The sequence below is a fragment of the Ceratotherium simum genome, chromosome 29 (assembly GCF_057802395.1).
Source record: "Ceratotherium simum simum isolate JZ-2026a chromosome 29, ASM5780239v1, whole genome shotgun sequence".
NCBI lineage: Eukaryota > Metazoa > Chordata > Mammalia > Perissodactyla > Rhinocerotidae > Ceratotherium > Ceratotherium simum.
This window is the reverse complement of record NC_141928.1, coordinates 20035968-20048016: the sequence shown is the minus strand read 5'-3', so window position 1 is coordinate 20048016 and position 12049 is coordinate 20035968. Positions and strand designations below refer to the sequence as shown.

The window sequence follows — 12049 nt, the reverse complement described above, 5'->3', positions numbered from 1 at the left end:
TTAGTTCAATGCCAATGGGAGAACTCAAATCAGGAAAGGGACTTACCCATGGTCTCATAGCACGGAGGACTAACATCCAGGTCTCTGATATCTCCGGGCGATGCCCACTCTGTGCAAAACACTGCAACAAGCTCCCTGTAACTTCTGCCAGAGCCAAGAAAAGAGACAAAGCTAAGGTCTCACTGTTGTGCTGTGTTTCAGAAGCTATTTCATGAAAGAAGTCATCAGGCCCTGAGAGGTCTGAGTCTCAATATTCTCATCAATACAATGGAAATGATCTGGCAGACTTCTACAGATAGTAGTTAAGAGCCTTTGGGTTCGATTCCCACTTATCCTCTTTCCAGCTGTGTAACTTGGAGCTAAACACAATGTCTCTGAGCCTCAATTTCTGCGTCTGTACTATGGGAATTGAAATACCTAATTCAAACAGTTGTTGGGATCATTAAAAGTGAGCTAAAGGTAAACACTAAGCATTGGTCTCCCACTGCCTGGACAAGACTCTGAGCTGTAGCCTGGGGGAGATGGGTGTTTCCTCACATTGGGATTAGGTCTGCCTCCTTACTGTGCCTGCCTCTGTCTTTCAGACGGGACCCAGCGTCACAGTGACCTGTGCTGAGGGCAAATGGAACAAGCAGGTGGTGTGTGAGCCGGTGGACTGTGGCATCCCGGACCAGCATCACGTCTATGCCGCCTCCTTCTCCTGCCTCGAGGGCACCACCTTTGGCAGCAAATGCTCCTTCCAGTGCCGTCACCCAGCGCAGTTGAAAGGTATCGAGGGCCCTTTGGCTTGGCCCGCCCTTCTTCTATGGGAACCCAGAGGCTGCTTTCAGGCTCTCCTTTTGGGTCTCAAACACCAAGGGTTGGGTGGGGGTTTTGTCTGTGCTCCTGATTTCTTTCCACCGATTGTATTTATGTAAACTGCCCTGCTGTGCAGCTAAGGAGAAAGTAGAGAGTGTATAAGTATGACAGTGAAATCTCCTCCAAGATCTTGCAAATCTTCCAAAAAAGAAAAGAAAAGAAACAGGAAGGAAGGGAGGGAGGGAGGAAGAAAAAGAAGATTCTAAGAAAGTAACGCTTGGAACTGATGTGACTAGTTCACTGGATAGGATGAGGGCTCAGGAAGCCTAAGAGGTGAGTAATATTATTATTCCCATTTTCACAGAGGAGGAAATTGAGCCTCAGTGAGTTTAAAGAACTTGTCCAAGGCCACACTATTAGTGGTGGGATGTACATCGGGGCCCAGGTCTGTCTTTCTCCAAAGCCAACTGCTACTCTTTAGGAAGGGCTAGCCGAGAGAGGAGAAGATGTGGACAGGAAGCATTTACTAGGATCTCCTGGGTATTAAGGTGAGAAAGACATAGTCTGGCAAACTGGAGAGGAGGGCAAATTTTGGAAATGAGTGAGAGGCTGGCTTGGGTGTCCTTCCTAGAATGTCAGGACTAGAATGGCTCTTAGAATTTATCAGGAATAACTGATTATTGGAAAGATGGTGAAACTGAGGTCCAGTGAGAGGAAGGAAGGAAGGACTTTGTACAAAACAACCCAGCAAGTTAGCACCATTATCAGAATGAATGCTCTTGGCTTCTAGTCGAGTATTGGATTTTGACATTATACCCAATTCCCGAGGTGCCAGGACCCTCTCCTTGGCTTGCTTTATCAGAGGAAACATTGCCCCCCTTATCAGATACCCAGAATTATATCTCACTCAAGGGTCCTACCTTGGGGTGCATCATGCCATAGCATGGGAATGAGTGGACTTCGGTGGGGTGTGGGGGGTTTGGAGGGAGGTCTGTACATTCCCTGAAACTTAGAAGTAATATTATATATTCATCAGTTTCAGGCATTTTGATGATTGGAGAGAGTCAATAGTTTCCCCAAATTTTCAAGGGGATACAAAACTTCAAAAGATTACTGAACTTGAGTCCCTAGAGGGCAGTGACTGTGTCTAAGCCCTTCTCACATTGCTGTCAGCAAGCCCAGGACCTGCACATAGTAAGACTCAATAAAGTGTATTGACTGGCTGGCTGGATACATTGATGAAAGTAACACCACAGGAAAAGTTTCTTTTAAGAAATGAATGGAAGACCCAGAAATCTCACTCAACTGCCCCAAAATAAAAGCAGGAAGCACTTCTGGGATGTATCCCTTAGCTATCCTCATTTTTAACCCAGGAAGATTTTAATTAAAAAGCTATAGACATTTCATCTGAGCTACTATAAAGATTTAGGTTGAAGAGACATGAAGAGACCAGTGGAAATTGTAACCACCCCCATCTTTCACGCTGTCTGGGTCCTTCTCTTGGCCCCATTTGCCCAGATGTGGGGTGTATTAATAACCCCAGCCTAGGAAATCACACTTCTGCTCTCAATCAGAGGCCCTTGGGAAAGGGAGGTGTATAAATTAGCATTGATTATTACAGCCCTCATTATGGCTAATAATAATTCTTAATCAAATTGATTCAGACCCTTCTGCTATTGCTTCTCTGCTGACTGTGAGGGAAGTGGGTGACCCCTCTGTGGAGATGAGGCCCCAAGAGGACCACTATGTTGACAGTTGTTGATCCCAACTTTGCTCTTCCCTTGAGAATATAGAGAAGTATCTTTCTGGTGGCCACACTGACCCACTAGGACCCATTGGCATTTCCTGGACCTTGGTTCTCAGCATCATCTGGTACTCAGTTTCCAGGTCTGATGCTTCTGCTTGGATCTGCTGGAAGCAAGGACTGGGTGAAGGTCCTGCTACCCCTCTCATGAGCTTGTTAATGCCTCCCTTCTCAAGTCAGGGGGTAAAGAGATGATCAAAACAATTTTCCCCCCCATTTCTTGTTTGATTCCCTTTCCTCCCTTTTTCCCTTCATTTTCCTTTCCCTGCAGCACAATTTAAGCAAGAAGAGCACTAGCTTTAGAATAAGACAAACTGGCGTTCCACTTCTGTCTCTACCTCAACTGTTTGATCTTAGGAGAGCAATTTCACATCTCTGAGCCTCAATACCCTCATTTGTAACATGGGTGCAAGAGTGCCTACGTTGAAGGGTCAGGTTGAGGATTAAAAGAGAGGGCATGTATAAAATGCCAGAGCCAGAGAAAATGCTTAGTAAATACTCATCTTCTCCAAGGGTCACCCTTGTGAGGACCTGTGCAGTGGCTGATCTCCTAGCCCCTGAACTCTTTGTCCCATGGAGGCCTTAGTTCTGTGGAGACATGCTCCATCCTCCATGCTCCTCCCAGGACCCGGAAATTAGTGTCCTCGGATGAGCAACCACCACCCAGGACAAACAGTCAAGTGTAGCCCCTGGAAACCTGGGGTAACGCAGGTAGCACCACAAGCCCACTTGCCTCTTATATTCCAGGTGAATTTTTCTTGAATATCCTGACTTTCACTTAAATTTTGAGCCCTCTTCAAGATGTGTGCAAAATATCCTGCAAACTCACAAGCTTAGAATCACTTCCTCCTAGGTCCTTTATGAAATCAGCGCTATAAGCACAGACAGAACCTACAAAAATGCACAAGGAAAAAAATACTTACAAGTTCAGAAAAGAACAACTTCAGGTTCAAAATCGTAAATGTTTAATTAAATGGCTAAAAATGCAACCTTACTTACATCACCTAGTCAACCTCAAGTCAACCGTGTTGGGTGCCCTTGATATTGACTATGGAGTGGGGCTTCTAAAGTAAGTGTGCCCTCATCGTACAAAGATCTTTTTAAAAGGCCCACTTTCTACTTATGGCTCTTGTGGCCTGTTCTATCTCAGTTTTTCCTGTCTATCCACAGATTTAAAACTCAGTCTATTCACTAGTTTCCAGAAGATACCCAATACCATTGCATACTTTCTGATTTCTCGGACTTTACTGAAGACAGAGACATGAGATGGGTGGACACGGAGAGTGGCCCCACCCTACAGTGCCCAGCAATTAACCTTCTTACCTGCCCTCAGCTCTTTGCCTCACCCCTTACCCTCTCTCTGCAGATCCTGTAATGACCTCCCTCCCTTTAGGGGTTCCACATTCTTTCTCCTTTCTCAGGAAGAGACCCTTCCATCTTTCTCAGAAGCAGACAGCCAGGCTCTGGAAGGTTCAGCTTTATCCCAAGGGTCTCATCAAGGTATCTTCCCCACAAAAGCAGAATCAGTCCCCTAAAAGGAATTCTCATACAACTCCTAAGAAAACGCTGCTTTCTTCATCTTTTCACCTTAGTGTTTTGGAGATACCAGGGTCTAGGATGTCATTGGGTCCAAACCACTACTGGGTGCTGATGGTAAACCACTACTCAAATTATGCCCTGGGGCTCGAGAGTCACAGTGAAGGAGGGATTTGTCCAAGATCACATAGCTGCTTATGCGGCCACTTGTGATGTGAGCAATGCTAAGAGCATAAAGTAAGCTCCAGTTTTATCTTTTAAATAATTCTTCCAGTGTTCCTCAGCCCGCTCTCCACTCTGAATGGTTGCTCAAGCTTCAAGAGTCAAGCCTATTCTTAGTTCAGGGTTCTTACCTGCTGCCTCAGAAGCCCTCTGGCCTTTTCTAAAGCCTGTCCCTCAACCCAAAACTCCCATCGAACCTTGGAATGTCAGAGCTTGGAGAAGGCTACAGGTCATCAAGGCTCATCATTTCATTTTGCAATAGGGAAACGGAGGTCCAAGAGAGGACGACATTTACACAAGGACATATATGAGTTACCATTAACACTGGAGCTAGAAGGCAGGGGTCCTGACCCTGGAAATGGTGCCCCCTTGCTAGGCGTGCCATTCCCACCAATCTGAGGAAATAATCTAACTTGCGTCTGCCACGTGCATTCCCCGACCCCTCCTGCATGGCAGGTGTCCAACATTCCAGGCTCCTTTCTCCCTCTTCTCTATCAATTATCCCTGGTGTGACTGCATCTTAGGACATTCTCTTCCTTGTGGTCTAAAATTCAGAATGACAAATGGGGCCCGTTGGTAAAGAAATTTGGAAGTGAGGTGTCCATTCTGGACAGTGGGGAGGGGATGGAGATGGTGAAATGTTATTGTATGACCAGTTCTTGATTTCAGGACACTCCGCTCATCCAAATTCCTGATTCCGTGAGATTTTCTCTAGACAGCAATTCCTCTTTGGCCATACTCGTGAGTAAAAGCTCTGTCATGAAGTCAAGAGAGCACTTAGGAGTCAGACAGACCTAGAGTCAGCCCCAACTCTAGTTTAAACAACTTGCTTTCCCCTCTGGGACTTTCTTTTCTCATGTACAAAATGGGGTCAATGACAAATTGGTTACGAGAGAGATCAAGGAGATGGCTCCAATAATTTTTCCTAGGCCTACCTCATGGGTTCAATTATAGACAGCTGTTGGTAGAATTCCTATCAGACATTTAGGGAAAAAATTGGACAATTAAACAATCAAAGTGTACTCTGATTCACCCAGGCTGGAGCTGTGAGAGCCCAATTTTACTGAGCAAATGACATGCTTTCTGGGACTGCCAAGCGCAGCTCAGATTTTCTCTTTAACTCCTCGGGATCCCAGGAGCCTAGAAATGTGCTTTCAGGACTAAAATTGGCAGAGGATTGCATGCGTTTTTTTGATGCCTCCATTTCTTCTGCCTCAGTTTCTCCCTCTGACTTTCTCCAGCCTCAGCACTGGTGAAGTTCCAGTTGGCTATTTTTGGGAAAACAACCATCCTGAAATCCTTTCTGACCCCGTTTCCTACCCCACCTGGCCCAGGGTCTTATACAGAGGCCTCTTCTCTATTTGTGCTCCTTATCTTTCTTCCTCTTCTTCCTCTGTAACTTCTGTTAAGGTCTCTTTCTTACCAAGAGCAATGAAACTGAATCTCTTCCCAGTTCCACCAGGACCAGCCTGTGGCTCACGCAGCCTCATGAGTGCTTGCTTGTCTCGGTCCAGTCCAGCTAGCTGCATTTCCTTTTTCTCAAAACAATGTGGTGGCCAATATCGTTTCACATCCTAAAATGTCAGAGCTGGACAGGCATTCAAAGACGGCTTTGGTTTAGGGCCAGAGAGGTTAGGTGACCTGTTCAAGGTTGCATGTGGATTCATAATCCTTCGTGTATTTACCAATTGGATATTGAGGGCCTACTATGTGCTTGACTGGGTTCTGAGAATAAAAGAATGAACAAGATGGAGTTTCTGGCCTTAGGATGCGGGTGATATCAATACCACTTACGAGGTACTAAGAAAACCAGATCTCAGGTCTCCTGGCATTTCCCTCCTTGTTCTCTGCTTGAATGAATGAATGAATGAATTTCAGTCTTAAAGGCACTCCCAAAGAGATTTCGTCTTCCAGGTAATCTTTTAAATACAATAATAAAAATAGGCACATGTCTTTTGACAGTGCGTTTACAGTTATTTTAATACTCATTCGAGATTGAAATTTCCTTTACCACATGTGTAGAGAGGCTGAGCAGATTTATTTTCCAGACTTTAAAAGATGAACAAATGGGGGAGGGCCAGCCCGCTGGCGCAGCAGTTAAGTGCGTGCACTCCGCTTCGGTAGCCCGGGGTTCGCAGGTTCGGAGACCGGGTGTGCACAGACACACCGCTTGTCAGGCCGTGCTGTGGGGGTGTCCTATATACAAAATAGAGGAAGATTGGCACAGATGTTAGCTCAGGGCCAATCTCCCTCAGTAAAAAAAGAGGAGGATTGGCATCAGGTGTTAGCTCAGGGCTGATCTTCCTCACCAAAACAAAAGGAACAAATGAAGGCACAGAGTCACATTACTTTTTGGAACCCAATCTCTGACTTCAGCACTCTTACCCTCAGCCAGGAACTCCAGGCTCAGAAATGCCTTCACTTCTTGTCCTGAGTCATGTTCCCTCAAGAAACATAGGTAGTGGAATGAGAAAGGGAGGCGTGGAAGTGACAGAAGCACCAAGGGTCCGTTCTAAAGCCATTTATTGCTGTGGGCATCCAGAGCTCAGTCCTTCTGGGGCACTATGGGAGACAGGGTAGAATATTCCTCAGAGTTATTGCAACTCTGGAAACTGACATGTTAATTCACCAACTCCATCACTGGTTGAGTGCTACTTCCAGGGGCATTGACTCCTCAGGTCGTGAGCCTGTCCTGCATGCAGGCAGAGCATGCATCCATGACCAGAACAAAAGGTCTGCTGCATAGGGTTGCAGGTGCAGTAAGCATCTTTCAGAGTATAGAGGTCAGTGCCCAGAGGATGAGGGCAGGGCACGGACAGAGTATGCCATACCCTACTTTCTTCAAAGCCGCATGTGGATGCTGGGTAGTGACTACAGCCGGGGCATGAAAACACTGATTCTGCACAGTTCAGAGCCTGCGTCTCCTGGATTTTGTCTGTTGTGGGGTGAGGGCATGTCCATGGTCCTGAATCACCAGTTCCTGCTTTAGCGTGGTTCTTCTCTTGACTGTGGTACACAGCTTAACTCCTATTTACCCTTCGCCAGAATTTACATTTCTGGTTTGCATGTCTCTCTTCATTAACATTTTGCAATTTTTATGTTATCTTGCCGCAAAAGAACCATGAATTTCACTTCACAGTTTACGAATTGCATAGCTGATATGATGTACTTTTCAGTCCCAACCTTTTTCCCACAGACATTTTATCCTTCTTAGGGAGTTTAGAGAGGATGTGCTCCCCATATCCTTTATAACGCTCCTTCCTCCTAAGCTTTCGCCAAGCCTGGGGATCCCAAAACACTGCCCCAATCACAAAGGCAGTGCGAAAGCACTTTTCAGTCTCTGGTGTTCTGGAAGCCTCTCTGCTTCTATGGAGGCCAAATGAGTCATCCTTCTGCACCCTCAGCTCCTTCTGCTTGATGGAGAAATATCTGTAGTTTGCAATATCAGTTTATCAACGTAGAATCCTCTGCGGGGTTTACAGACATTAAATTTTCTTGTGCTCACCAGATGAATTGCACTGACACTGGAGGAGAAGGAAGACAATGAATGGGGAGGAGAAGGAGAGGAGCCCTGGCAGTGAAGAGCCTAACTCCCATGTTTTACTTTTATTTGCGACGTTCCCCATCAGGCCAGCTTCCCGGTGGCCATCAGCACGTCTGCAGGAGCTGGCATGGGCTGCTGGGAAGTGCTGTTCTCTCAACTGCTTTGGCAAAGCCTCACTGAGCACTGGGGCCTGAAAAGAAAGTCACACCTCCGGATACCACAACGCTGTCACTTCCAGGCACAAGGGGGGGCTAGGATGAAGATGGGGCACAGGGCCCAGAGAGGAGCATAGTACTCTCTCTTCCTTCCTTCTCCTGCTTTATTTCTCTCCATAGGACTCACTGTCTTCTAGCACACTAAATAGTGTATTTATTTAAATTTATAATTTATTGTGTTCCTCTCTATCCCGCTAGAATATAAACTCCAAGAGGGCAGGATGTGAGGTTTTTGTTTTGTGTGTTGTGTTTTTGTTGTTGTACAGTGCTTTGTCCCAACATATAAAAGAGTAGCTGCACATAGTAAGCACTAACTAGATGCTTGTTGAATGAATGAAGGCTTCTGTGCAACTCATACGCTCCTTTCAGATCTGCTAATAAAGGCACAAGGTTAGGCGGAAGGGAGAGCGAGAGGAAGGAAGGAAAGAAGAGAGGGAGGGAAGAAGCAAATAAGGAATTTGACAGCACTCTTCTGGACACATCTCATAAAAGTTTCATTTTGTCTTCTCATCCCCATGAAAGGCAGAAGCAATTCAGTTCTTTCTATAGATTGGAGTATTGGGCTCTGACTCTTTCAGAAGAGATGATAAGGACTCTGCTGAGCATATGTAGCCAACTTCCCATTAAAAACAACAGCCATCTTTGCAGTTAGACAAAATTGGTTTCAAACTTCTGTTCTGTCTCTCATTAACTATGAGCACTTGGTCAAGTCACTTCCCTCTCTCAGTCTCTATTTCCAAGTGTGAATTGTCACACTCAGAGCACTGTTGCGAGAAAGAATGAGATCACATGTCATAAAGCACTCAGTAGGTAGTAAATCTCAGTCTTGTCCTTGTCACCCCACCCCTCCAACCTTCAAATCAGACCTTCCGACCTCCAAATCCAAAGCCTCCCACGTGCTTCCTGCCCCAGTTGTCAATGCCACTCAGTAATAACTGGGAAGAGGAGAGTCTGGTTGAGAAACCCAAGTTCCAGGCTCATCTCTAATTGTCTTGGGGAGGTTTGGGGCAGGCTCTGTGTAGAAAATATATGACCTGGCAGTGAAGAGCCTAACTCCCATGTTTTACTTTTATTTGCGACGTTCCCCATCAGGCCAGCTTCCCGGTGGCCATCAGCACGTCTGCAGGAGCTGGCATGGGCTGCTGGGAAGTGCTGTTCTCTCAGCTGCTTTGGCAAAGCCTCACTGAGCACTGGGGCCTGAAAAGAAAGTCACACCTCCGGATACCACAACGCTGTCACTTCCAGGCACAAGGGGGGGCTAGGATGAAGATGGGGCACAGGGCCCAGAGAGGAGCAGCAGCCCAGAGAGGGGAGGTCACACAGAGCACTGAAATCAGAGCCCAGAGTAGATTCTGTCAGGAGCTTACACTGTCCATTGTTAGAAGGAAAGTCCTTTCTGCTCTGGGCTCGGATGCCCACCTAGCAAAGCAAGGAGGATGGATGGACAGAGCATGAAGGTGTCTTTCTATGCAGTATAAGAGGTTCAGAGTCAGGACTTTTAATTCACTGTAGACTGGGGTAAGTCACTCCCTATGTTGATCTCCTCTTTTTCCTGGAAGCTCTCTTGATCTCCCTAGGCTCCTCAGTTGTAAGTGGAAGGATCTGGAATTCCAAGAGGAACATCCTCTGGTTCTTCAAGTTGGCTTAAGTTCAGGCAGCCCATGAATTAGCTTCGCTGTCAGAGGTCCCCTCTCTCCTAACCGTGCTGTCTGTGTCCTCCAGGCAACAACAGCCTTCTGACCTGTATGGAGGACGGGCTGTGGTCCTTCCCAGAGGCCCTGTGCGAGCTCATGTGCCTAGCTCCACCCCCGGTGCCCAACGCAGACCTCCAGACGGCCCGGTGCCGAGAGAACAAGCACAAGGTGGGCTCTTTCTGCAAGTACAAGTGCAAACCTGGCTACCACGTGCCCGGCTCCTCTCGGAAGTCAAAGAAGTAAGTGGGGCCGGAAACACCAACTCACAGGTTCTGGGGAGGAGGAGAGTCGGGTCTGGATGTCTTATTAGAAGGAAGCACTCATGTCTTTGCTGGAGGCAACACCCACCATTCATCACATTCTGTCCTGCAGGAATCTAGAAGGATAATGTTAATAATTGCCTACTGGCTGTGTGACCTCAGGCAAGCAACGTTACTCCTCTGGGCTTCTGTTTTTCAACAACAAGATGGGGATGATAGTGACAGTTACCATACAGGATTTTTGTGAAGAATAAATGAGGATGTGTATGTAACATGCTTGCAAAGTGCCTGGCACATAGTAATTGTTCAATAAATGATGGGTATTCATATCATCATATCATTATGGATGCCAGCACCCATCAGAACACTCTGGAAGGAAGAGAAAGGACAAGGGCTCACAGGGCTTGAATTTAATTTCAAGCCACATGTAACTGAGATAATGTCTGAAACTCTTGCTTGCCCCTGTGGAAGAAGTTCTGTCAATGAATTTTCCTTAGTCCCCATACATGCCCCCCACCCACCCAATAGGATAGGTAGGTCGGGAATGGGAAAGTGAAATGAGAGGCCAGAAGGCTCCAGAGAAACTTGGCTGCTTTGGTAGGGCATGGGTCCAGCCATCTGGTCCTTGAGATGTCTCTTCTTTTATCTCTTCCTTGAAGACGGGCCTTCAAGACTCAGTGTACCCAAGATGGCAGCTGGCAGGATGGAGCTTGTGTTCCTGTGACTTGTGACCCACCTCCACCGAAATTCCATGGGCTCTACCAGTGCACTAATGGCTTCCAGTTCAACAGCGAGTGTAGGATCAAGTGTGAAGACAGCGATGCCGCCCAGGTAAGACTCCTTGAACTTGACATCAGTACTTTGGTCCCTCTCCTATCTGCTTACCAAAGCTTATGTTTTACACCACTTCCTCCAGGAGACTCTCTACAGATGGCAGACTTGTATAATAGCAATATCACCCATGCAGAAGTTAAGAAACTGGGTGTTAATTCTTTTCCTTTGTAATCTCTCTCAGCCTCGTTTTCCTCCCTATAACACCATATTTTATTTGTTAAGAGATTCTTAGCTTTGAAAAATTTTTCGTATTGGAATCCTTATGAAGGAAAGCATATGTGGAATCCCAAGGTATGAAACTGATCAAGCTGAGACAGGAGTGGCCAGGGCTGTTTTGCCAACTTTCTACAACCATCAACACCTATGTTGGTCCCTGGAGTGTTTAAAATCACAAGACTGCCGCAATCTTGAGAAATCAGTTGGCTCCCTCAATAAAGCGAAGGGGAACCACATTTAGACTAGAAGAACAGTTTTGAGAACACTCTGGAAGAAAGGGAGACCAGAAGGAGATGGCAAGGGTTGAATTTTATCTGAATTCACGTGTAACTGAGAGAAAGTCCAGCACTCCTGCCTGCCCTGCTGACGGAGTTGTGTGAATGAATTTTTCTTAATCCTGACACACATCCCCCCACACCCAATAAGATGGGTAAGGAATCAAGAATGAAAAAGGGACATAGAGGCTAGCTGCCTCCAAAGGAGCCTTAAATCCATAAGGAGTTCCACCTTGATAGAACCAACCATTTAGGGTTGATACCCCAAACCCCTTATTTCACAGGTGTATAAGGATCTTCGGCCAGTTGAGGCCAGAGTTCAGCCAACTGGACCCCATGCAGGTTTCACCTGCAGTCATCCCTTCTTGGTCTTTATTAGTGCCCCCCAAATGCCAGGTACTGCCAAACCCCCATCCCCACCTCCTCTCACTCTCACTCCGCGCATCCATGCAATTACCAAGTCCTACCCATTCTCTCTCCAAGACATCTCCTGAAGCTGTTCTCTTCTGTCCCCAATGCCACCACCCTAACTCAGGCCATCATCTTCTCTCTCCTGGGCCGCCATGCAGTTTTCTGACCATTTCCCTGCATTTATGCCCCTGCCTCTCTCTAGTATATTCTCCACATTTCAGCCAGAGTGATTTGTTTAGA

The 12049-nt window shown here is 46.6% G+C and overlaps 1 protein-coding gene across 1 annotated transcript in view; it reads left to right on the top strand.

Annotated features, from left to right (window-relative positions):
* Positions 1-12049, top strand: part of PAPPA (pappalysin 1) — a 240959-nt gene that overhangs the window by 183047 nt on the left and 45863 nt on the right. The window contains exons 15-17 of the mRNA XM_087419210.1: positions 585-768; positions 9842-10052; positions 10733-10904. Coding sequence (XP_087275336.1) covers positions 585-768; positions 9842-10052; positions 10733-10904 — 567 coding nt within the window. The remainder of the gene's footprint in view (positions 1-584; positions 769-9841; positions 10053-10732; positions 10905-12049) is intronic.